The sequence below is a fragment of the Cygnus olor genome, chromosome 1 (genome assembly GCF_009769625.2).
Source record: "Cygnus olor isolate bCygOlo1 chromosome 1, bCygOlo1.pri.v2, whole genome shotgun sequence".
In the NCBI taxonomy this organism is placed as follows: domain Eukaryota; kingdom Metazoa; phylum Chordata; class Aves; order Anseriformes; family Anatidae; genus Cygnus; species Cygnus olor.
The window spans coordinates 187,242,033-187,268,919 of NC_049169.1; the positions used below are offsets into that span (position 1 = coordinate 187,242,033).

At 39.7% G+C, this 26,887-nt stretch overlaps 1 protein-coding gene across 3 annotated transcripts; it reads right to left on the reverse strand.

The window, feature by feature from the left end:
* Positions 1-1,766: 1,766 nt before the first annotated feature.
* Positions 1,767-26,887, reverse strand: LOC121063470 (proteasome maturation protein). Of its 3 annotated transcripts, none has more exons than XM_040543903.1 (9): positions 26,878-26,887; positions 22,964-22,972; positions 13,213-13,218; positions 9,369-9,391; positions 8,182-8,279; positions 7,338-7,398; positions 5,911-6,012; positions 3,959-4,052; positions 1,767-2,284 (listed from the first exon to the last, which is right to left on the reverse strand). In XM_040543903.1, the coding sequence occupies exons 4-9, from the start codon at positions 9,369-9,371 to the stop codon at positions 2,217-2,219; spliced, it is 426 nt and encodes a 141-aa protein (XP_040399837.1). In that variant the 5' UTR covers positions 9,372-9,391; positions 13,213-13,218; positions 22,964-22,972; positions 26,878-26,887; the 3' UTR covers positions 1,767-2,216. The 3 variants fall into 3 exon arrangements, with proteins under 3 accessions (XP_040399837.1, XP_040399835.1, XP_040399836.1); XM_040543901.1 differs by having other exon boundaries at positions 9,369-9,410; positions 26,878-26,881; XM_040543902.1 differs by lacking the exons at positions 13,213-13,218; positions 22,964-22,972; positions 26,878-26,887 and having other exon boundaries at positions 9,369-9,426.

A 26,887-nucleotide genomic window follows, 5' to 3' on the forward strand; every position in this document is an offset into this window, starting at 1 on the left:
CCAACAGGAGGTGGGGAACTGCAGTGCAGGGACAACATTGCTGCACGCAAGAAGTCAGCAAGAACTCAGCATGGGGGTGCTTCAGAGCTGCACATTACACCTGCGTGCTCAGAAGCACCTCCATCCCATGGCCCACCTTGGGTCCAGCACAAGACCCAGCTGCCTGCACACCTTGCTTAGCATGCCTCTGCTCAGGCCACGGGCTGTGGGTTGCTCCTTCAGCGCCTGCCTTACACAGTGAAACCTGTGTGAAATAAGGAGAAGGGGCTGGGCCAGGATGACCAGCCCTCACATCATTCCATTGCAACACTTAGCAAGTGCAGCCCTTCGTTTTTGTCTTGAAAGCACTTTGCCTCAGTCCTGTTTGACTCCCATGACTTTGTTAACAGCATACCACATAAATTCTTGATGTGCCTCTTAAATATACCATTTGCTTTCCAGCCTGGCTAACCCTTAAAAGCAGCTTCCTTACAGACACGATGAACAATGCAGCTTCCTTGCTCTGACTATGGCTTGGTCTCACCAAAGATAAAGCATACTAAACCTTGAACAAAGCCACCTAGAAATTAAGTCAGGCCTCCTAACATGTCCACTGTGCTTTCACTAATGAGAGACTCTACTAAATCATTTGTCTTATGTAGTTTTGCTCAGGTGCAACAGCATCCATCTCCCAACCCTCACTAGGAAAGGGTGACTAGCTACATACGCAGAGGCAGGGAGTTTACAAAGTAGCAGTCATTGAACAACTGTGGGCCAACTGTTTCTTGCACACCCATTCCTGGAACACTGCCGGTAGGAAGGCAGACCTGAAAAATCCTCCTACAGTATCTTAAGTCATCCCAGACCTGTCTAGGTAATCTCGTAGCCTTTCTGGCCTAACCCCTGACCCAGTTTGCTTTACAACAGCTTACTCTTGCTTTATACATAACTGCCAAGAAACTTAAGCCAAACTTAAGCCACTTACAAATTAGCAGCCAATCCCAATCATCAATGAAGTATACCAGCTCACTGAAAGAACAGCAACATAAGATAGTGAGTAGGTCTATGCTTTCATGTCAAATTTATTAGTCTTATTGTTTAACCTCACTGAGGCAAAAAATACAAAAGAAGTCTTAATTTGTATTTCATAGCAAAAGCCTCTAATCTATCCAACTCTCAAGAGGCAATTTTAAAGTTTCACCTTTAAATGAATATATATAAAACAAATAAGACAGCCAGTAAAGTACCTTGTGTCATCTCAGTTTTTAACTTGTTTTGCAATCAATACACAAAAAAGCACTGCAAAATTTACAAGGGGGGGGGAGCTAGAGGCTTTGGTGCACACGGGTAGGGAATTTGTGGCAGCTTTAAGCATACTGAAAAGTACAAGAGATGGTTGAGATTTTGGGATTGTGAAAGGAGGTTTATAGCAACATTTCTGCTAAAATTATCTACAACAGGACACTAAGTGCACTTAATATTCTACCTAGGAATAATCAAAAGCTGCTGGATAAACATAGTTCCTGCCTTACACATATTGTTTCAAGCTCCCTGTAGATGACAAGAGATTGGTCCTTTTGAACCACAGACTTTTTTCCTCCATTAAAAGAGAAGGGTAGGGAGTCACCAGTGTCATATATATACAGTCAGTATAGTGTCAGATACCATCACAAGCAATACAGTAAAATCTGGAAAAGATGAATATTTAAAATCCTGGTCTGTAAAATCTGTAGTCTGTAAAAGAGATTTTTGATTTACGAGTAATTATATTTTGGAACGCAACAGTATTTATAGCAAACCTTTATTCAATACTTTAAAAAAGTGTATGGAAGTTTTTCACGAACAGAGTTACTCAATGGAAAACACCTTTTTTTCCCCCCTTAAAAAGTTCTTCTGCAAGAACATCCATTAAGTGCATTTACCTACAATAATCAGTTTTAAAATGCATGGGTATTTCTGGGTTTCGTGTATACATAGATAGGATTTCCATAGTTAAGAAGCTATTGTCCTGAGCAGTGTACAAAGAGACATTATTTAAACTACTTAGTTACAGGACATTTATATAATTGACAACAAGCACAGAACAATTTATAGACTTTAAACATTTAATGTGCCTCTTCATCAAGGAAGGCAAATGATACCTGTATGACTGCTTAACACTGAGTGTCAATTTAGTAATTGTGTATTTAGATCTGCAGTATAAAGACATGCACAAAATGTTTGAGGAGTACATTTTGTTACAATAAACCAAGCTTGTATTCCATCATCATGTGTGGCTCTCCCATAACCTCACTCTGGGAAGGATCTGAAAAAAAAGTAAACAGCATTAGGCTTTTACTTTGCCACAAAGACCAACAGGAACTACAAAGATAACCATATTCATTTTTTTTTCCCATTTTAATGCTTAGCGCAAAAGTTATTTGACTGATTCTTGACAGTACCATGTAGTGCAGGTCTGTCTAACTCATAAGCCTCTGTCCAAAGCAATAATCAGATAAGCAATGCACCTTCAGTGCAACACTGGTACGAGTGTTTTGTGAAGGGGTAGGGGAGAGAACAATCCAAGTAAAACCAAACATTATTACGTAAGCACTATCTCCTATAGCCTCCATCTCCAGGCTGAGCTTTGTGTCTAATAAAAAGCAACTCTGACCAAAGCTCTTCCCGTAAGTGCCATACATCTTTTCAATGCAGCTTCTCTGGGGTCTAGCACAATAGGAGCTCACACCCCAGCCCTTCTGCTAGTTGGGACATAGTTGTGGTTTCTCTTCTCCAATTAACTGCCTTTTTTCACAAAAATTATATGCCCTTAAGTATCTTTGAGATCTCCACTCTATAAAGTATGGTTCATATCAGCCACTATATTCAAAGGTTAGCAGGGAACATGCAGATGACACAAGACATGCCAATTACTGCCAGTATGAATTTCATTTCCGTATGAAAACCAAAGCCAAAAAAAGATTTCAAACACACCTTGGAAGAAAGATACCTCTCTTTGCAGGTGTACTTTATTTTTGTTCCCCCCGTAACTAAGGTATATTAATGTCTTTTTGATGTTCGTCCAGAGACACCAAAATTACCCAATATAGCTCCATATGATAAATATAGCCTTACTGTAAAGGATTTTAACTAACCACTCACTCCGTAGCACTCTATAAACATGCAACAGCTTGTTACAAGCTATGGCAAACATCAAGCAATTTATAGGAGTTTGGTTATCGCTTCACCCCCTGAACCACAATCACCTGAGATTCCTTCCCTTGCTCCCTGTAAATTCACCCCAGAAAATAACACCAGATTTACCTCATGTCTCTAGATTCCCACTTGCTCCTCCATTATTCCCAGTTTCCCATATCCCTGTCTTTTTCCATTCTCCAATCCTACCTCAAAACACCCTCTGCTTCCTCCTATGTCCCTAACAGCTGGCTAGACAGAAGTCAGAAAGTCATTTTTTCCCCCTTTTAACTATTTTTCCAGGTTTATTCTATTTCACACATACTGTCTGTCAGTCAGTAGCCCATCACACAGCTGTTAGCTGTTGAATTAATATGCAGTGGTGGGAAGACTCCCTTATCCATGGTGCATTATTTCAGTATCTCCTTCCGCCTTTCTTTCTAATAATAGAACTTATAAAAACATCTTTATAGCCTCTGCCTGTCAAAATTTGTGTAACTGGTTCAAAAATTTCTGGAGAACCATGCATAAAATGTAAGCTACACATTATAGTACACAGTCTTCTGCTCCTTAAGAAACCCAGCCCAGAAGCAAACAGATTTATTCAGTATTTCAGAGTAATTTCCACACAACTAGCAGCTGAACCACATATATTCCTCCTTCCCCTGGTGCTTCTTTACCTTTAGGAATTCAGTTTTTATTTGCATTTTGCATGTTTAAAAGTTCTTATACCCTAGAGGCAAAGAACTTCAGTTCCCAAATTTTACCTTTAAATGTTTCTATAACATTAAAACAATGTATTTACCATTAAGAATATCCTCAAAGCCAATGCATTCATCATTTCCCCTCAGAGTATCCACTGCCATGTTTGAGCTGTGAAGAAAGGGGAGACGCTGGGCCTGTAAAAAGACAACAAGAGTTAAAGTTTTTGCAAAACTGAAATGGAGATTTTTGGATTTCTGTCTGAATTGGCTGAGAAAAGAGACAGACAGTCACCTCCTCCTTTGAGCACAATGATGGAATAAGAACTACTGGCACACAACAATATCAAAACCTACCCAACACCACCATCCTCTGTTTTTTATCACTGTTTTGAGAACAGCCTTTCACTAGATTTGCAGGTTTCACTGCAGTGCAGCTAAAAAAAAGTGCAGCAGTCAAAAAAAAAGTTGGCTTTGTCCCCTTCCCTGATCTGCTCCCACATAGCTGGCAAGTCCCTGCAACACATCTACACCCTGAAGTCAGTTTTGGAGACTGACCTTGCAATGTTTGGAAACTACATTCTAAGTTTCCTATCTCTGACAAGTCAGAAACATATATGAAAGAGCTATGCTAATTTTTATAGCTAAGCATAATCCTCGTTACAATTAAACTAAATCTATTTCTCAGATCCCCTACAGTTTTTAAGCTTTAAGTCCACTCCCAGTTACTTTCAAGCCTATTTTCTGTGCCCTTCACCTACAGGATTACAACAACAAAATCCAGTGGTTTTGTACAATATTCAGACTAAGTATTCCAAGAATGGCATATCTGTCCTCACAATTACATTCACTACTAGTAGTACAACTAATAAAGAGACCTCAGTTATACCATGAATGTATTTTACAAACAGAAGTATCGCGTAACTATCTCTTTACACACACAGTGTCAAGATTTTCATAATAACTAGTAGTACAATTGTCCAAAGTTCAAATGCACATACTATTTATTCCCTTAAATTTTAGGTGAAAGGTGAAATTAAACCAAAAGGGAGCTTATATATCTAACATGATACACAAAAGCCAGCAGTGAACAATCTTCTAATCTCCAATTTGCACCCCACCACCCCCAGAAATGCATTTTGGAGACACTTAAGAGGATCTTTGTCCTCACCTGCCTCACTTTCTACCACATGCTAACATCAGTAAGAAAAAGATGTTTCCTCACAAGAGGGCAATGTTGAGATCAAGGGATGTTTTCTCACATTCTGTTTGCCTTTTGCATCTTCAGGACAAGAAATTTCTACCAAGTTTAGTATCACTCACTGTGGTTCAGTAGCAACTGATCCGCAGAAAGGAAGTATAAAATTGCTCCCACTCACTTGGAGAGACAACTAACAGCTTGCTACCCTCAACAAGCCCCAACAAGAAGTTCACTAAGACCACTGAGCTTTCTGTGTATCCTAAGGGACAAAGTCACCCACCCTCCACTAAGGAGGATAAGAAGGAAGAGGAGGCAGCCTCAGCTTCCCAATTAAAAAGTTAAAACCTTTGAACTTAGCTCTCAGTAGACCTCCCCGATCTTACAAGAACAGCTGCAGAACAATAATAAGGACAAATTTTCTGCTTCAGTTTTTACATAACCTCTGTATCCACTCCCACATCACTACCTGCTTCAAACCCTTAAGGTCTCCTTTCTCTACAGATGCAGAGATTCCTTCTTATGAAGGCCTCCTGTTCCACACAGGGAAGTATTAATTTTAGAATTAATACTCAATTCCTCCTGCTTTTCTCTGAAGGCTTACAGGAAGCTCGTCCACAGAAAACCTAGAGTGCTTACCACTTCACCACACAACCAAAAAAAACTGCAGCTGAAAGCCTTTAGCATATTGACCAATCTGGACATTATTAACTGCACAAGTTGTTTTTAAATAAAAGCAGTTCCATGAGAATCTCTTTTTGGAAACAAAGTGGTTGTATTTCAAGGCAGAAAGACATCCTCCCAGATAAAAATTCCCCCAATATTTTTAAGTTATATCGGTTAGATAAGAACACCTACCTGTTTCACTGCTCTGAGTTCCATCTGCAGCTTTAGAGGTGCATGGAGTCCTTGAATATTTCTCAGTGTGGCAAAGTTTGTTTTGTCTTGATTTAACTGGAACTATCACAAACAACATGTTTTTTTTCAGAAAGAGCTATTTTCAAGTACAACTACAGAACAGATTTGCGAGATTCTACTTAAATAAACATTTACTTAAATGAACATCTACTTAAATGACATTTACATGTAAAAATTCAGGGATACCATCACATACATCTGAAATGCACATGGAGGGTAGTGATGCACTAACATCTGTTTTATAGAACTAAAATTGAGTTTTGCTGGATTTGACTATAAATCAAAAGTGGCAATTTTGTTATTTTTAACAATCAGGACATGTAACTCCACCAAGTGGTGGAGTTGAGCATTACTTTGCTACAATATTACAAGCACAGAAATTGGAAAGCTAAGTCTGGGCTAAAGTAAGATCACAAAGTGGAAAGCCACAATTTATGTTGGTTTTAGCTATTAAAGACTCTACATAAAATCACTTGAACTATTTGTTTTCTGATCATATAGGAAGACAGCATCATATATACTCTGTACGACTCTGAAAAAAACAAAGAAAAGCTCAATTTTACCAATTGCTCAAAAACTGATCAATAATATGAAGAAAACGTGCTTCTCTACCCAGTGGAGTATTTTTTTTTAATGAAAAAGTGCTGTCTCGTGACTACTCAAGTATACAAAAGAAACTTCTACTCAATGTTTCTGAAGCCTGGGTAATCCATCCTCAGCTCTGGCTTTTGCCATACTGACTACACGCTTGTAGTGCTAACGCAATACACTACTGTAAAGGAAAACAAAAAATACAAACGTCTTATTTTAAACCTGTACTCATTGAGGGTCACAAAAACTTGAACCTGTGATCCACAGACCATTCTTAAGCAGCCCGCAAGTGATGGCTAAGTTTGATAAGATTACATCTACAACAAATTGCATGTGTAAAATTTCTACACGGAATCTAGTAATTTAGTGAAAAGTATTTATGGGTTCACAGTCTGAAAGCCTGAAAACGAAGGTGTATGGCAAACCTAAAGACAAAATAGGAGGATCAGCTTTCCAGATGTGACAGGAGTGCCAGCCACCTAATGAGAGGCAGCATACACAACCTTTAAATGACTACACCTTACTAAGTAAACCACAACTCGGAAGCCCACCTACGAACTTGAGGAGTCAGAAGTGAGAGGTTAAAACCTAAACAAAGTTGCCAACAATGTTACTTCCATAAATAAAGTGTTACTGTTGCTAAACACCTTTATTTTGTTAAAGGCAAGACTTTGCTCATTACTTGCAGCTGCACAAAGCAGCCCAACCAACCACATTGCTAATTCAATCGGTAAGTAGTTAGGTGTGAAGACAACTACATGTAACACTGTACTTACATTTTTTTCTGACAACTCCAGGGGGTGGCTGGGCAACAACTCACTTCTCACACTTGTAAAGCTAGAAACACGAGGATAATTTAAACTTCAAAAAATTAATCAGGACACCAATTTTTAAGTTGTATTCCAAACTAACCCCAGATACAAGCATCAATCCTCAGAGACACAGGACTGGTACACTTTGAACTATTAAAAAGAATTAATGCTTAATGGCAAAGAACAAATAAGAGCTATCTACAGCACTGTTAGAAGACAGAAAGTGTTTAACTTCAGGCATCTTTTTTCCTTAGGTTTTAAGTTCAACAAAATAGAGCAACAGCTGTTCTTCCTTGACTCCCTTCAGAAAGAGAAATCCATTAATAAATGAAAACTGTATAGGTTTAATTATGTCCCAGCTAGATATCTGATTTTAGAAGTCGCCAAGCTTTTGCAGCTGAAATATACGGTGTGTTTTAGGCATACTTAGATATATAGATTTAGATAGATTAACTTTAATTTTTGTACCAGTGCTGAAATTAACCACTTCATGCACTGCTACAGAACACTTGTATATATGTATAACTTGGATATATTTCATATCGATTAACATTCGGACATCACTTTTCTAAAAAGGAGCAAACGGGTGGAAATCCATTAATACTACCTAGATGTCAAAGTGGTGTTCAACAGAAACTTTAAGCTTGAAGGACAATCTGATTAAACACACGGGCTTTAGGCTATGGCATTTGCACTACACCTGCCAAGAACCTTCTTTAAAAAAGAAAGATTTAATACGTGCTTTCTTCCTTTATCTGAAGTTCAACATCAGCTATGTCAGAATTTAACAACAAAAAGCAAAGTGTACCCTCTGCGCAGAAGATCATGACCTTCAAATGATCCAGAAGCTGAAAAATCAGTAATTGGGATACTGTCTTTCAACAGAGAAGCAGCTCCTCTGGAATCCTGGAACACAAAGCGAGGATTACTTCAACAAAATCAGCCTCCTTTTGCATATGCTCTTAGACCAGATAAATAAAACAAATTGCTAAAAGGCTTCCCAAACCACTCACACGCGAACCCTAGACTTCACAGTCTCTTTACAAAAAACTGCCACTAAATTCTTTTGGAGAGTCTAATGACAGACAAAGGTAGTGATGAAACGTTTTGAGGATCTGGCTAAATCAGAAATTCACAGTTACCCCTTCTTTGTTCCCACCCTGGGCTGTGGGGGTGGAAAGGAAGATTGCAGGTCATGCTCAGCTGATGGAGCAGACAGCTCTGAGCATTCATTTATTTCATTACAGGCAATATCAAGCAAGATCTAACTGAATATGGACAAATGGTTTAAGGCTCACATAAAGAGGGTGTGCTCAAGCATTCTAGTATTTCTTCATTGAAAGAACACAGGAGAAACAGTAACATGTAGCGGAAAACGAGAACACCACACCTCCACAGATATACAATGTAAAACCAACTTAACCCACACCACCAATTTAAAGCTAACCTGTTTGGTTTTAATGAGGTGATTTTCAGATTGTTCACTCAACGTGCCTCAGCAAGAGAGCAACGAATAATAGCCAATAACCTAATAGTTATTAGAAAACCCTTAAAATACCTGTTATAATATGCATAAATCTATATGGACTTGGGGTGCTGGCTGTTGAGACGCTCGACATGAGCCAAAAATATGCAATTGCAGCCCAGAAAGCCACCCGTACCCTGGGCTGCACCAACAGCAGCGAGGCCAGCAGGGTGAGGGAGGGGATTCTCCCTCTGTGCTCTGTGAGGCCCCCCCGGAGCCCCGGGCCCCTCACGAGGGCAGGGACCCCTCAGAGCCAGCCCCGAGGCCCCACCAAGGCCGCGCCGCCCCCGTGACTCAGCACGGCCCCGCCACCCCCCAGCGGGGCGGCCCAAGGGCTGGGGCAGGCCGTCAGCCTCCCTCCATCCCCTCACGGAAGGGAACTGAGGCGGCGGCAGCGGCACCCCCAGCTCCTTCCCCCCGCTCCCGCCGCCACCGCTGCTCCCGGCCGCCCGTCCGGCGGCCCCGCTCACCATCTTGGCTCCGCGCTCCCGGCCACTTCCGCCTCCTCCCCCCCGCCACTTCCGCCCCGCCCCCACCGCCCCTCGTGGAAGGGGGCGTGGTCTCGTGGAGGGGGCGGGGCTTGTGGAGGGGAGGCGGGGCCTCGCAGAGGGCGGGGCTGTTGATGGCGGCCGTTGGGGGAGGGCCGCCATTACAGGGGCAGCCATTACAGGGGGAGGCATTGGTGTGGTCATGAGAGGGGCGGCCGTGCCAGGCCTTTAGGTGCCGTGAGGCGCAAGTGCACCCTGCCTTGCCCCTCTATGGCCATTCCTGGGTTACCTCGGCCCTGTCAATGCTGGTGGCATGAGGGAGTGCGTCAAGGCAGCAACGCTTGATGTGATGCTGCAAGGGGGAAACATGGCCTCATGGCGTCTGGGGAGACCCCCGGGGGGCAGCACAGGGTGAACAAGGGGTGTCAGGGTGTGCTGCCCACCCGCGGGCAGCCCTCAGTTGACCACTGTCAGACACCAGCACCAAAAGGGTTTTGACAACTTCAATAAAGGCTGCTGTGTTAGTAGGCGTTAACAGCCAGGATAACAGTGTGGTAACTCAGTTAATGTTAGCTTGTACTTTAAGAAGTTTAAAAAGCTTCCTAACAGCCATAAAGTTTACCACAGTTTTTGCTGCAAAGCTCCAGATGTGCATCTGGCCTATCTATATTACGTATTTCTTCTGAGACATGTAGTTAACCGAAGCCCTTAACAGTTTTGCGCCAAATTGATGCGGTGCCATAAATTTGTGACAATTAAACATTAAATTTTGTACAAAAAAAAAGATATCAAAAAGAGAAAATTATATATGTTTTTATGTCACACAGCTTTGCATAATTATTCAGAAATACAAACCCTTTAAACTCAGTTTTCCTCTTGAGCAAAATAAGATCACCACTTAAAAAAAAAAAAAAAAAAAAAAAAAAAAAACAATCAAAGTTCTGGCCCTTTGTGTTAAGGTCTGAGGCTTAAAGCACAGACTTCAAAAGAATGGGAATGGAGGTTTGGGTTTTTTAAATCAATTTTAGGAAAATGGGTACCACAAAGGTTTCTCTGATCTTATAGTGGGTACTCAGATATTGTGGTGCTGGATTCATTATTATAGAACAGACGTGAATACAAAAAACAAATCAAGTTCCTGTTTAACTGCAGCTTACAGAAAAGCTAGGTTTGTCACTAAATGTATTTATTTATTGACTGAGTTTGTTGATCAGGATATGACTAGAGATGAAACATTTAACTTTCAAAGTCATTCTTGCAGGACACAGACAGGATACAGTCACTCCATGTACATTTTTGACATCACTGCAATCCAGTCGAGGCTGCATAACATAAAAGAACGTACATTGCAAGAAAGATCTGGTTTTCCTTTAAAGACAGGCTTTCACGCTAGGGAAAACTTCCAGACATAAACACAAATCGTGCACATATTTTCTCATCAAATTATCAAGTATTTCAGATTTGAGTAAGGTTTCTTTTAATGAATCTTACAGTGAGCATCTCAACGGTGGATGGCTGTAGTAGTATCTCATTCCTATCTGTGGCTCTGCTGCCAGTTAACAGAAGTTACGTGAGTGATTGTCAGGCTGACCAAGCCTTTGATGAAAAAAAAAGAGCATGTGGTGAGCGATGAGTGCTTCAGCTACTCAAAAGCAACGGGTATGGCTGTCCTCAGTGCTGCAGATGTTTTCAAGGCTGCCCCAAAGCCAGGCTCACCGCAGCGCAGACGGCAGCCCACAGGCACAGCCCCAGGCGCGCACAAGGCGCCGTGTGCTGAAGCCAGGCTGCTGGGGCAAGTTGCTGGCCTGCAGGTCTGTCTGTCTGTCTGTCTGTCTGAAGCCATCTTCCAGGCTGATGGTAACAGGGTGGAAGGTGGGATGCTGCTCAAGACGCCATTCTTTTAGTGTTTGTGGACACTCTAAAATTAGTGTGGAAATAACTACCGCTCCTATAAAATTACTATTTTTGCAAAGTTGAGGTGGTGAACTTCACATGTTGCTTTTAAAGATAACCTGAAAATTATTATTTTTTAAGAACGATTTTTTTTTTCAACGTTTTGCATAGGGAAGGTCTGAAATGTGTGAATGTTTTAAATTCTTTTCTGCATGTTTTTTTACCTCAACATTTTTGGAATGTCAAATATGGTCTCTTTGGTTTAGCTGGGGAACTTCCCTAAGGTTACAAGAGATATATAGACCATGAATTGTTTTATCTGTTAGAAATGGGGAAAATTACCTATTCTTTTTTAAAAAGCATACTTTGTTTCAAATGCTCTTTTAGCAGTTAAATTGGTATTAACAAATGTAAAACCTCATTAAGCTAGGTTTTAGACAGTCTGACTTAAGGTAAATTCCTGTTTCAATTACTTAGCTTTTTCCTGCCTGGATCCCAGCACGGCATCATTTCACATGAGGTCTGTACGGTCACATCAAAGCACGGGGGAAGAGACCTTCCAGGTGGATTGGAAACTTGTGATGACAGAGGTACAACATGGCCAGCTGGACAAAGGCTGGAACATCCAAGCTTCTGCCCAGACCTGTGGAAGGCAGCTCTTCCTTGGGAACTCTACTGCCATGTTACAGCAGTTTTTGAGCTAATATATCCTGCACCTCCAGTAAATTAAATTTTTACCTCTCCCATCTCTCCCATTCCCAGAGCTTTTTTTTTTTTTTTTTTTTTTGTATGAAGGGATGGAAGGTATAGAGATAACCATTTATGTACACCATCAGTCCTACTTAGTAAGAGCAAAAGGAGTATGTTGTCCAAGGAAACGTGCCTTTTATCCATAGCCTTTAATATTGATGCAGCTTTGTCTCTTTTCAAAATATAATTCTTTTGACGTATCAGTGGGCAAGCTGTTCTGAGTACGTGAACCTCTACCAGCAGAAAACCTTTATCCTGTGGTTCTGGGAAACTCTTTCCCTGGTTTCTGTCAACAGCCAGCTATAACCTGTTAAAGTGAAAGTACTTTTTATTTGTTTTTAATCAAATCAAATAAACACATTTTCTTTGATCTTTAAGAAGTCCATTCTTGTTAACTTGCTTTATACTTTTATGTTTTGTCATTCATTGTAAATCTAATTATTTAAAAATTATTTTGTTTTAAATTATTAAACCTTTTCTGAATTAAGATAAACAGGGGCATGTTTTGTTAAAGATTAAAAATAAATTTCACACAAAACTGCAAAACGTAGCAAAGATAATAATGTGTAGGCGTCAGAGTGTTCCAAAACAAGACTCTCTAGGGGCTCTTCTGAACACACGGCTACGTTAAAACCATGTTCTGAAAAGGCTCAGGAAACCCCTGACTCTAACCCACCCTTTCCTGAAGCTGGTGAAAGTATTTAGAAAAAAAGTTACTGTCGCAGGGGGAAAAAAAAAAAAAAAAAAAAGAATCTCACATATTGCCAAAGCAGATGATTTTTTCCTGTTTGTTTACCAGCAAACTCTACAGCTTGCAGGATTTTCTTGAGTCAAAACTTACCCATCCTCATCATTCACATGCAGCAAGCAGTCCAATATATGACAAAAAAGTTCATTGTTATCTCTCAATGAAAAGTTAACTTTGTTAATGTGCTGTGGGATCTAGTGGGAAAATGATGCCAACAATCTCTGTTTCTTTATTTGATGTATAAGTCATAACTAATTTTAAATGAAAAGATAAAGTGTATCTTTAGAAGTGTCTTTAGTTCCCATTTTGGTGGATCAGTCAGGGGCTGCCTGTTTTTAAGCCAAGTTAGGTTCTTGGAAAGAGGTCCTCGTTGTCTTGAAGTGGTGGCTTATTTTGTAGCTCGTCGATGCTCCTTTAAGTCCAGGTTTGGCATCTGTACTCCTTCTTCTTTATTTGGAGTAGTCTCTTGTTGAGACTCGGAGAAATCCAGGCTTCTCTTTTTCTGTGCTGCTGATGTGGAGCCAAAAAAGCAGGAGGAGGCTGCAAGGGGCAGAGCCAGTCGCTAGAGGATGCTCCAGAGCCAAAGTCCCTGGCCCTGCCTTCCATCTCCTTGCTTGCCAGCTCAGTCTAGCCGGCAGCTAGGTGCTTGTGGCATTTTTTAAGTAGTTTTCCCCTTTATCCGCAATGCTATGAGAATTATGAAAAAATAAGGTCAAAAGGGGAAAAGCAAGGTATGAAACAGCTGAAGCTACAAGGGCAGTACCAGGGGAAATGCCTCTATTAATGGCCGAATGAACTATTTTCAGTGAGCCCTGCTACCTCCTTGTGATACTGTTAATCTTAAATTAAGCCTTCAGCCCGAGTCCAGTGTTTAACCTATCCAGTATTCATGTAGCCAGGACCTCACTGCTCTGTAAACTCTTTTTGGCACCAAAACCAAGTGTCTCCTGAGACCTCACAGAAAGATATGTTTGTCTGCCCCCTCCGCCTCCCAGAAACCCCACTGCCCTGCACATATAGGTGAGACTAAGAGCACGTTTCCTGTGAGAGTGTCTTCCTAAGGGAAGCCTTGAAAATAATTAATAGTAGTCACAGCTGAAAGAATTGAATGGAACATTACTTCCCATTCCTGCTGCTGTGCAGGAAAAAAAAAATCCCCCAAGAGTTTGCCAAAATGCCTAGCTGCAAGAGGGGAGTCTGAGACTGCTCTGAGTCATAACCATAACCATTAAGCATCAAGATAATCAGAAGTCACCCTAATTTCCTCTTACAGCTGAAAGCAGTACGTGAGCCAGCAACAGTCAAAGTGAAAAGCCGATATTTTGCCAGAAAACAGACATTTTTTAGCAAAAAGATATGTATCACTCAAAATAATATTTCTTTTCACCATAAGAATCTGTAAACTGAAAATTTTCTCAATCTTCTTCTTCTTCTGTCACTTTAAAAATAAAACAACAGAGTGACGAAAGTTTCTGATCCAACCACAAAGTGCTTCTTAAGAATGTTATAATTAGTCACATAGATGATGGCTGGCTTAGAAATAGTTAAGGCTAAAAGGTAATTATGTGCTGAACTCCCCAGGATGTGAGCCAACAGTGCCTACTTTTAGCCAGCAAAAGCAGAAGTGGGTCTAGAGTCTCCTGAATTTTGGCCAAGCTTAGGTCTGAATCTGATGACTCATTTCGGAGGGAAAACTATGGTTTGATTGCATGTACATAAACAGAAGTAGTAGCTTACAGTAAGCAGCTTGTGCGCCGAGCCTGGCACTTGCAGGGAGCTTTCTTGAATTTCCGAGGGTTTCACGCAGATGCAGTGATCCCACTGATTCACTGAGTCAAGATGGGAGCAAAACGGCAAGGCTGGTTTTGTACAGAGGAATTACCGTGTTTCCTCAGGAACAGCTTTTAGTAAATTCAAAGCTTTTATATTTTTGAAGGGTATCAGTGGTTAATAAGTTGTTTCTAAGGAGAAAAATATGTACTGTGAATTTTATTTTTGTTCATTTTTTTCTGGAAACTATGATTAAACATTTTCCATGGGTGATTTTATTCATACTTCCTTACTGCAGGTTTTCCGCACAATGGGCTTAACATTTTTTTGCTCTTTGTATTGCATCTCTTCATTCTGAGTCTCTACAGCTACCTGTTTTATGAAATTAGTTACTTTTGTTGTTGTTGTTGTTGTATTTGTTATACTAATTGCATAAGTCATGTTCCTATGCTCAGATTTATGGTTGAAAGATGCTAAAAATATGCTGCTGAAACTTTGCTTTACATTGAGATTTCCCATTCGGTTTATATAGCATCATTAGGAAGTGCTCGTGACAGAAACTGTCAATGAATTTAAACAGTGGCAGCCCTATACTTACTGAATGGGCAATGTTGCAGCAGATAGCCAATATAAGTTTATTTACACTAAGGTATTTAAGCACGGCATTACAATGTTGTAGAGGTATTTTTAGTTAACATATTGAACTAAAACTAAAAGGAATTGGAGCCAATTAAGATAGTACCACCAGGAAAATTCCCCATTTCAGTTCCAAAAGAAATCTAGAGCTCTGTTTTGTAAAGAAGGATTGTGAACTGGGTTCAGAGGGACCTTCTGGGTAGAATAAAATAAAATAAAAAATGAAAGCAAATATTTTGAAGAATTAGATTTCTGGAACAAAGAAGATGCAAATGAACTGAGAAAACTTGTGTGGTTTCTTCTTCGGAAGGACTTTTTTAAGTTTTAAAAGATTACCGGAAAAACAAACCCCAAGTCGTTTATTCAAAGAGGCAAACAGTCCTGAAAGGGTTTGGGAAAAATATACAGTGGACATTTCATGAGAGACTGTCATATCCTCCTCTGAGAGTAAATTTGTGTGAATACCTTTGTGGTGGAGGATCTGAGTGGGCAGATCAAAGTAATACACAGGCTCAAGGGAGACAGGGAGGGGGAAGGGCGGTTGACATAGGATCACATTTGGATTCAAGGGCTCCTCTTGGCTCGTTGAGTCCTGTCCACTGCTGTTACAAAGAGCCTTGTTATATAATTATTTTCATAACATGTTAATAAACTTCCATATTAAGTTAACTTGATCCCGTTCCTCTTCTTACCTCCCTTACTGTTCTTATTCTGGGAAGTTGTGCTGGAACCTCATTGCTCTGGTTACAAAAATTTCACGTCTGGGCAGAAATCCTCTACAGCCAGGTTATACCTATTTGCTCTTGTGGCTATGCTGGCTTTTAGCTTGCATGGTTCTTCCTCCATGAAGGGGACATGAAGCCTCTAGGCTGTCTGTTCCCCTAGTAATCCCAGTAACCCTTCCCAGAACATGGTCCAATTTTACATATCTTGAAAATGAGTAATCAGAATTTTGTACAGTGCTTCAGATGAGGTCACATCAGTGCCTACTCAGTTTCATTTATGCAGTTCTCTTTATACAGTTTAGGATCACATTTGCATCAGACTGGTGTTTCATAGGCTAGTATCAAACTTTCTCTTCACCTGAGATCTTTAATTGGTAACTCCTAGTTTGCGATGGAGATTCTTGTTCTTAGCCTCTTGACAATGTCCTTATTTTATTCTGTTACATTGCTATTATTCTAATGTCATCTGTGTGTGATTGGTTTGATGTTCTTCCCTCTGGCTTGAGATCTCCAGACTCTCTGGGCAACCATTAACTATAATTAACAGATTCTACTTCTTGTGGCACCATCAGTTATGGAAATATTATAGAAGAGTGGCCCTAAAACCATTCCCTGAGGAACTCCAATATATCATGATTCATCCAATTTCAAGGCAGTTCAGATTATTGACTCTATTGTTATCTAGAATGCCCTTTCCCTCTCTTTCTAAAATATTGCTCCTAGGTGTACCAGTAGTCAACAGATTTGTACAATTTATTGAACGTCCTTATTGTAAGATTTGTGATTGCTGTGCTTGTTCTTCGAGTATTTGAGGTTGATTACCTAGATGATTAAATGTTGCCCATTCAGCTTTTATTTTTTTTTTCTGCCATCTTGGAAATTAGACATTTCCAGTTCTATGTTTTCTTCAAATTTACCGTTCAGCCCTACTACTATGTTCTACCTTCTTATTCTGCTTGAAAACTGAGTCAGAATGCTCATTCTGGGGGCTCTGCTTTAGACAGAAGTTGGATCTCTACCAGATCTCATGAACAACTATATCTACATTAAAACTATGATTATTATTTTTTCCAAATTTAATTTTCCCTCTAGTTTCCTACTAAATCTAATTGTAGTAAAAGCTACAGGTTTTGGCTTCTGTTTGAGAATATCATGCTGACCATCCTGAAAAGATGAAAAAAATCCTTTGAAAAAGAAAGGAAGGAAGAGTGTCTGGAGCCTTCTCCTCTGGGATTCTTCTGTCTAAAGAGCATAAATAAGGTCTCTACCCTAGAAGGTGTGCAGTATTGTAGCTTCTCAGTGCAATACTGATTTGCTGTGGGAGATCAAAATTTTCTTTTTAAAGTCATGAGGTGACATTGGGATCTGCTCTGTGTCCAAGAGAAACAGCTTCATTTTCATTATATGCTGAGAAGTAGCATTGAGATTGGGTGGCAAGATGTTTCAACTTCTCCCTCCCTCAGTACAGGAGAGATTTCTGAGTATGCTTATGTTCTTTGTCATTTCACACTCGTTTTTATAAATGCAAGACTAAAGACCAGGCCTCACATGCAGATACCATACAGAGGCGATAACTGTGCCGTTCCAGTGTTAGTCACACAATTCTTAAAACAAAATATATCCAGTACGTTTCCAAAGCTCTACAGAGCAGCATTTGCCTGCCCTTTAAATAAAGAAAAGATTACAGACATCAGGTGTACTTTAGCATTTTACATCACCCATGTTTACCTCTGCCTGCCAAAAGTTTAGTTTGTTCCTTGAAGTAGTCCTCGGATCCAACCTAAAACATGTGTCCCTGCATTTTCACTAGGTGGTTGTTGAAGACAGACTGAAAATCGCAATGCATCTTAGAGATATACACCCAAACGTCCACTACGAGGAGATCACCGGTTCATTTCATTAATAAATCCCAGAGAGCTTCTTGCTAGTCTGAAAATGAGAAGCCAATACATTAATATTCTGTTTTAATGCCACATTTCCACATGCCTTTTTCTGGCAGTTTTCCTTAAAGACTTGTGAAGTTATTCATCCTTAGTTTCATGCCCAATGTGCTGCGAGCTTATGCTTTCTTTAGTCTAATGACATATATTATGGAAAAATCTGTTGTTGGTTGATATCTTCATCTGCACTGCTTTCAGCTACAACTCACATATGTTGTGGGGACTGATAAACTTGCTGAGTTCCCTGCAGTTTGTTATCGCTGTGGTTTCCAGAGAAGTTGCCCCAGATTCCAGAAGAAGAAGAGAATTCCTCTGAATGAAGATTACAGAGATAAGGAGCATGAAATTATGTGTTTGTCCTTCATTCTTAGATACACTTATCTATTATTAATTACTGTCTGGTGTATATGAATGTAATAAGAGGTGAATGGTAGGAGATAAGAAAGAGAAGAGTGGATTTCAGGATTATTTCTCTGTTCAGAAGATTTTGTGCCTGTTTTACCCCTACTCACTCCCTCTCCCCACACCTTTCCTGGCATTTTAAAACTGCAAGCTATGAAACGAGATAGGTAAAATATCACAGAATCAATCCTCATACTATTCCTAAAATATTTTCATCAGTTGGAAAATGATGGAGAAAGAAAGTAAGCTCAGTAAGCTTACTGAGAAGTTAAAAGCCACAGCAGGAATTGCAGAAGAGAACTCCTTGAACCTGTATCTGTGCTTATTCACAATAAGACACTAGAGAATTTAACTGTCTTATAGGCAAGGGGAGGATGTTACGTGCTCACTTACTGAAATATGAAAGCTAGAAAACAGTTTTCCATTGTCTCCGTCTCACATATTTTTCTTGTTTTTCTGAGAATTTTCCTGCAGCAAAATGTAAGATGCTGACTTTGCAAAATATGTTGTTAAAATTTTGGAAAACATTTCCTGTTTTCTGTACAAATTATGTGAATGTAACAGTGCCAGGTTTTCCTTGAAACACTGAGGGAATCAGCATCTGAGCATGGAGTCATGGCACTTTGTTGGGAAATCCCACTTCAGGGATATCTCTATAGTCTTTTACTTTCTTTTTCTTTTCCTGAGTGCAGAGCCATTTTCTTCTCTTAGAATCCATATTCAGCCTTGGCTTTGCTCCTTACTAGCAGTGAAATCCATATTACAGGTGTGTTTTACAAGACTTTTTCATCAAGCAGGAGAGAAGCAGAAGAGGAAAACAATAAAGACATAAAATAAAGCATTTGCTTCTTGTCATCTAGGTGAAGATTGTAGAAAGACTCATTTATAACAGGCTGTGAGCCTTAATTACGAAGTTTATAGGTAGGTGATGTTTAGTCCTCACATCGCAGCCTCTTCCTTCCTCACTAGATCACTGTTCCTTGGCGCTCACAATGTGTCTGCATTTTCCTAAAAAATCAGTGCATCTTCCTCTCCAGGAAGTGGCTTGTTCTTTTATAGCAAAGCCAATCTTTGTCCTCTTTAAAGGCCATATATCCTCTGCTGTCTAGGGACAACACCCCTGGACACATTTGTCTAGACATACTAGAGCCTGCATCCCTCTTCCTATACTCAATAATGGACATTTCTTTAAAACTGGCTTTATAGAAAACCTCATGTATCCAAGAAGTATGGTGCAGAACTGTGATTTTGAAAGGTATATGTCTTTATGCTGTCACACAATTTTTATGAATTTTCTTCATAAATATGCATGTAATACAAACCTTAATTTTTAATATGTAAGCCTCTATGGGTCACTTCTCATTCCTTCTTTCCCATGCTATAAAACAAAACAAAACAAAATAAAACACATCATAGTATTTTTTGAGTAAGCTGGACCCTAGCATTTCAAAAATAAAGGACGGCCCATTAGTTCCCTGTTGATTCTTTGTGGTCCACTGGTAGGGAATGTGGGGTGCCCTATAAATGTTATTTGATAAAAGCTGAGGCTGGGCACCCTGCTGTTTTTAAGGATCATGCTGAGACGAACTGCTGGTAGGATATGCAAGACAGCAGATTTGTTTATCCTTATTTCTCCGCTCACATCCCTGAGCACACATGGTTGCTGTTTTTGTTTTGACTAATTTTGACTTTTTTTTAAATGTGAGAAAAGTGGTCAAAATGATGTAATCCCCGTCTGAAGTTCAGGCGCGTGTGAAAGAGTGGAAATGCTGACAGGCCTCTGGCTCGAGCTGTCCTCCAGGCTGAAGGCTGCCCTGCCGCCTCTACCCCCTTCGCCTCATTGTTCTCAGACACCCTAAGGAGGAAACCAGGCAGCAGCGTGAGGAAGCACGCACGCTTCAAACATGCACTCGGTGGACTTTGTCAGACTCCAAGGGGATTGCCCACGGCCTTGTATCAGCCCAAAATGTGATATATTTGCTGCTCTTATTTGCTCAAATCTACCTTATGACTTTCCTGAGGCCCAATCAGTTTTGTTTTTAATGATTTCAAATTGCATCCAGTCATTAGGATGTGCCAACAATGACAACAAATGTTGTCATTTTTGTCTCCTAGATTTATCCTTATATGTGTAGATTTTGTTGGTTTCTTAAACTGTAAGCCATTTCCTTCCCATACAGGTTTTCCCTGTTACACAGACACACAACAAAGATTTTGTTTATTGTTATTAATTATTTGTATTAGTGTAAAATATGCAGGCAATCAGATGTTGGACGATGATTGCCTTGTGCGAGGTGGTGTACATAGAGAGAATGAAAAGATCTTTTCTACTGCAACATGTTTACAGTCAAAGCATAAGCAAAATGTCAAGGGGCAAAGTCTGTAGACCAGCCCTACCACCTTTAATCTTTCTATGTTATAGCTGAGTGAGTGACATGGATTTAAAATGCCCTAGGTGTAGATTAAGATGCATTTAGAGGCAGAGATACATGTTTATAAGAATGTAAGCAATACTGCAGTAGAATGTGTGTGCATCATCTTTATGCTGATTAAATTAAGTTGGGATAATAGGAACTGGGATTCCAGGAAGAATGTCAAATGGAAGACATCAGAAGAAAGAGCTGAGCTGGGACTTTCTAGAAACATGGTTAGGAAAATAGACTTGGCAGCAGATAACATGTTGGTAAATTCCGTTTGCTTTAGAGAGAACTCAATAGCTTTATATCAAAGATAAAGTAGTTGGAGAAGTTTTTTTTTTTCATTATTGAACTCAAGCTTGTGGTAGAGGTGCACTCTTGCTTCACGTATATGTTGTTTTGCTTACTGCCCAACACCTGGAGAAGTAATAATCAAGGTGGGATGACGGAAAGTGCAGGCAGACAGACCGCCAGGTATAAAAAAAGGATGCAGTCTCTACTAAGCATATGGAAGAAGTCATTTCATTTTTGTGGTGATCCTGGCATTCTAATAGTGCAGTGCAAATTTAAGACTGGAAGGGATTTGTGCTGTTTAAAGAACTAGCAAAGATCTCCTCAGTATGTGTAGCAGTCAATGTATTTGTCTTAAGACAATTCCAAAGGTATTTTTCCCAACCATTATTCAGATTTAGCCCAAGTTTATTTCTTGATAATCACTGAGATAGTTTTGTGATTGCAATATATATATATATATATATATTTTAATGCAGAGATTATCATGTGTTTTTATCAATGTAATATAATATATTCATTCCAACTCTAACTCTATTCTGATTAATGCTGCATCTGAAGGCTTCTGGCATAGGAAGCAGTTTTACATTATATCTTCCTGGGTGAGATCCTTCTAACCAACTGCAGATGTCTACATGATGCATGACCCCGGAGCTAATCCCCCTACCTTTGCTGTCAATGGCACTCTTATGGAACATTTTGTCTTACACTAAGACGGATAACTAAAAACTTAAGGAAATGCATCCTATCCTTTGCCCTGTTGGATTCCACTTGCGAACGTCATTTTAGTATTATTTGTGGGATCTGCAAATATCTAAGTATTAATGGATTTATCCTGTTACTTAATAGATCGGCAACTGATTTATTGTGAGATTAAGTTATTTATCCCAAATCACAGAAGATATTTTAAGAAATTTTGGAAATGAAAAATGATCTTGGCTTCAACCTTGCAGACTAGACAGAACATCCTTCCCCTCTTCCTGAAGTTTTGAAGCTATATATAGGAACTTTATCTCTGTGTGTATCTCTGTATGTCATGCAGCTGTATTTACTTCTGATTCAAACACATGGTTAAATACCACTGAAACTAAAGTGGATTTCACCACGTGGCTTAGGTTCTTCCCTGAATTGTGCCCTTGTCACAATGTTGTAAATAATACAATAATTTAGCTTGGAAGGGGTCTTAAGGACCTCATCTGGTCTAAACCCCTTGCCACACTCAAAATGGAGTCAACTTTGCAATTACACTATGTTGCCTATGGTCTTGAGTATCTCTGAAGATGGGGAGCCTGTTCTACCTGAGCACCTCATTGGGAAGATTTTTTTTCTTATGTCTAATAGGATCTTCCATGGTTGCTGCAACTTGCCTCTCCAAGAAGAATCTGTTTTCTGTAACCACTAATTAATTAGTTGTAGAGAGAGAGATCAGATCCATTCTTGGCCTTCTGTTGTCCAAGCTGAGCGAATCCAGTTCTCTCACCCTCTCCTCCTATGCCATGTTCTTCTGTGCCTTAAAAATTTTGTTCCCTCTTGTACTGGTCTCTAGCTTGTCTGTGTGTTTGTACTGAAGATCCCCAAACTGGACACTGTAGTTCAGATTTATCTCATAAGTGCTTGGCAGAGGGGAAAAACACTTTCTTCAGTCTATGGGCTATGCTCTTACTAATGCAGCACATGGTTGTCATTCACTGCTGCAGAGTGGACAATATGGCACAAATATCACAAGTACTGTGCAGGTCCTGTTTTTATTCATAACCATGTGAGATCATTTCTCTTTGTTGTCGAAGGACTATAGCCCTGCCATGGGCAACAAGAAATTCGTATGAGAAAATTCCACAAATTCAGCACATGCTACCTGCCTTTGGACTTCAGTTCCAAACCCTGTTTGGTTTCAAAACCATATTAGGTGATTTATTCTGTTTTTTCAATGTTTAATGCAATGCATTATTTTAATGCATGTTTTCTGATGTCTCAGCTGAACAGTGAATTGTTCTCTGTGCAAAACTGCCTTGCTCTTGTAAGGTAATAGCATCTTGACAAGTGCTGAATGCTTTGGGGAGAGGGTTTTAATCAGTGAAATTATGGCAAACACAAATACACCAGGCAAAAAGTAACTATTGTTGTACCTTATTTTACATTTGGGGTTTCATGCCAGGAAAAAAAAAAAAAAAAAATGTTTTCATGGCATAGGTTCTATTTTGAGTGGTAAAGCTTAAGCTTGTCAGATTGAAGGTGCTCAGTAGAAGACCAAACCATGAAATCAATCAGAAACTATGCTATTAATATCTTTTTAGTCTCTGTATAGGTGCTGGGAAATTGCTTCATCCCCTCTGAAATTCAAAGCTAGAGAGAAAAAAATAGGAGAAAACAGAATGAGAATACTGCCAGATGTTAAAAAACTAACTGAAAAGTATTGAAAGTATTTTTTAGAACTAAGCAGATACCTGAGTGGACAAATTCCAACATTAGCAGCAGCTAGAATCTGGGTTTTGATCCTAACTGCTACCAAATAGGCTGTTCACTGGACAGAAGACCTGCATCTGTCCCCTCTGTGTCTCCTCAGGAAGAGGCAGAGATTCAAAACACAAAAGCACAGAGAAATCATGTGTCCATTTGAATGGCATATTGCACCAGTGCTATCGTCCACCATTGCATTACCTGTCTTCTAGGTGAGCACTCCTAAATCATATTTTCCTATCAGTATATCTAAATGAGGGGCTTGGACTTCTCCGATTTTTGCATCTGGGAATTCATGCATCCTGACTTCATGTTCAAGCAAGACTTCACAGCCATCTAACCTTCCTTCTGTGACTTCATTTCCCCAGGGAGGACGTGCAGGGCTGCATGTGGTGGGGAGGTGTATGTCTCCTAGTCGCTGTGGGTAGCTGGGAGAGGGAAGTAGAGGGCACACCACCAAGCGCGTCTGCCCTGTGGTTCAGACATAGCCTTTGATGTCACCTGCAGTCCTACAACCAGGCAAGGCCAAAACATGTCCTAATTAGCTGGACTGTGCTCCAAACTCTCACCGAATTCCTGTCTAGTATGTAAAACATTTTCCTAAACTGAACGGAAGAGAACTACAGAGGCTGGAGTGGCACGGGCTCCAGTGAGAGTTTCTTCCACTGTTTTCATCATTTATGTACAGATCCCTCTCTTTTGGATGACCCTTAAGGCTCTTTTAGATGTTTAGTATTTGACTTTTCTTTAAACGCATGTTAATTTTCTGGTGATGGGTTGAGTTAATGTTCGTAGCCTTTTGTGGTCCCTGATTGACATTTCCTATTATTTAAACAGCTAATCAGCCTTATTTTATTAGGTGTAAATGTTTTTCCATGCTCTGACTGGCAAACACTAATCTCTAAACTTCAGTAGCATGTAGGAATTTATTGCCTGTTAATTGTGCCCTAGGGCACAGTGACTTTTAAAAGTGAAATAACAATCATTATGTCTCCCTATATATATATGTACATATATATAATATATATATTGAAATGCCTGTGTTGTAGCATATGTCTAGTTGATATTATCAGACATTCAGAGGGCAGCCATTTAAAATTGTACTGATTTTTTCAAACAAGGTGGAATTTTGGGTATTAATACTAATAAAAAATACAAAGATATGGTTGCTTTGCTTCCGTCCACAAGCGATTGCTTCTAAATGGTTTTGTATTTTTGGTTCTGACTGTCCTTATGACAGCATAAGTACCAGATTGTGTGGATGTTACATGATTTTACTCTTTATGCATAATGATTTTAAAGCCTCTTACATTCTGCTGCTTCTGTAAGGGCTTTCTTGGCATTATGCTCTATTCTTTTGATATTTTGTATGTTACGTGTCAACAGAAATACTTCTCAATGTGTGACTCAGTGATAACACACTGAGTTTTCACTTCACTTTTCAACGCATTTGCCTTTATGTCATAAATTCTGAATGTTTTGTGGGGTCTTATTCAGCCACCCACTCTTCCTTCTACAATCCTTTTCTCAGAAACAACAAATTAGTCAAGATTCCTTCTACTTGTCTCTAAATATATTCCTTAATGTGACTATGAATTCATGCAAGAATTCACTGTCAGTTTAGGTCCAACTTAATATATATTCTTTTCATTTTCTAGGCTAATGTATATCCTTGGAAAATGTACCAGGTGAAAAACTGTGAAGGGACTGGAAGAATGATACCATACTCTAAATGTTGAATATTTTGATCATGGACTTCTGATGTAGGTTTCTATAGAATAAGATTAATGCGTTGCTTACACATTTTGGAATCCTAACGTGGTTCCCTTAGAACTCCTAAGGAAATGACTCCATAACTGTGAGTGATTAGATACAATATAGAGAGTGTGTGTGTGATTGGAAGGGGAAGCAGTGTCCTTGATTGCACAGTTTTATTCTTTTTGGGCCTCATTCCCAAGCATCTAAAAATATGCTGCGCTGATCCCTTTTATTCTGAGGCTATATCCTACCTCTTACTTCAGCCACCACTTCCTTTTGGCTTACCTTCTTTAAGTTCTGACCCTGCAAGATATACTGTATAAAACTGCTTCAACCGTAGATATCTAAAACCAGACAACCAAGGGGATAACTGTGTCCTGTTATTCCAAAGGATGCAGAACATTTGCACCTCCCATTAACTTCATTTAACAATGCCAATTCTTAGCACCTTTCGAACTAAGGAAATGTTTTCATGCTAAGACAAGAACCTCAGTATGAACTTCTTAGCCTGTGTCTCTTCTTACAAGTCTTTGTCACAAGATAAGGGTGCACAAGCAGAAAAAGTTATATAGAACTCTATTAATCCTTTAGTTCAGGCTACAAAGTAGATTTTTGTCTTATTTTAGAAAATAAGAAGTTCAATGGAAGTCTTGTGTTGCTACCTGCCTCTTGCAGTGCTGCTCCAGTAGGCTCCACTTGGACGGTTTTCAATGAGAAAAGGAATGCAAAGAGAGGTTCGCTAAAGGTCTTCCACAGTGCTTACAGAGATGTCACACAATTTTATACATATTAGGGAGCATACAGAAAGGTAAAATAAAAATAGTCAGATAGACCATATACAGTAAGTTATGTTATCTAAATGAAGGGGAAGAGGGAGTGAAGCCATACTGAATAATAAATAATATAGTCACTCTGAAAGCAAAAATGGTAAGCAGGAGATACTGGGACTTTTAAAGAATATTTTCACAAATTTCTCTACATAACTTGCATTTTACATCTGATGGAAATGTTTCTGCTATCCCTTCAGACCAGCAGTACAGGAGAAAAGGAATGATCAAAATGACAAGAGGGTTTCAGGAGGGTTGGAAGGATGTCAAGCTTTTGCAGCCATGTTACAGGATAAAATATCACATCTTACAGTGTGCTTACAGTGTACCAGACAGTGCTAGCCAGGGAAACAAAACCCTCTGGGGTCCCCTGATAAACCCATGCACTCCATTTCTTTCCGTTCCATTCTACTTTTATTTTGGTTTGATTTGTTTTATTTTGTTAATTGCCGGAAAGTCTAAGGTGAAGAGCTTACTGCTTTTGCTGGCAGGAATGGAAAGGGCGATTCTACAGTCACTGTGTGGGCTGCCACAGAGAAGATTTTATGCTTCTGCTTAAGTTTCTTCCTCATTAGCTCAACAGTTTCCTGGCTGGCACCAATATCTCTGTTTTACAGCCAGGGACTACCCTTTTCCACTATTGCAGTCTTATCTCCTGACATTACTGTCATCTCTGTCTTCCCTGCTGCTGTTCCTCAACAAGTTATGAAGTAACTACAGTGTTTACAGATTGTCAGAGATGGTTTTATTGCCTAATTTTGTAGGCAGCTTGCAGGATAGTCTCCAAAAATCTTGAATTTCAGAATGTGGTACTTTCTGAAGATCAGGTCCACTTGATATAATTCCAGTTGGACACTCATAATTAGGAGCATCCAACACCACTACTT

What these genes read in the sequence shown, in the direction of transcription:
- LOC121063470 (XM_040543903.1), bottom strand. An exon ending in CATGATCTTCTGCGCAGAGG is followed by an intron (nt 7,399 to 8,181) that starts GTACACTTTGCT and finishes TCGTGTTTCTAG; the next exon opens with CTTTACAAGTGTGAGAAGTG. An exon ending in AACTCAGAGCAGTGAAACAG is followed by an intron (nt 4,053 to 5,910) that starts GTAGGTGTTCTT and finishes GTCTTTTTACAG; the next exon opens with GCCCAGCGTCTCCCCTTTCT.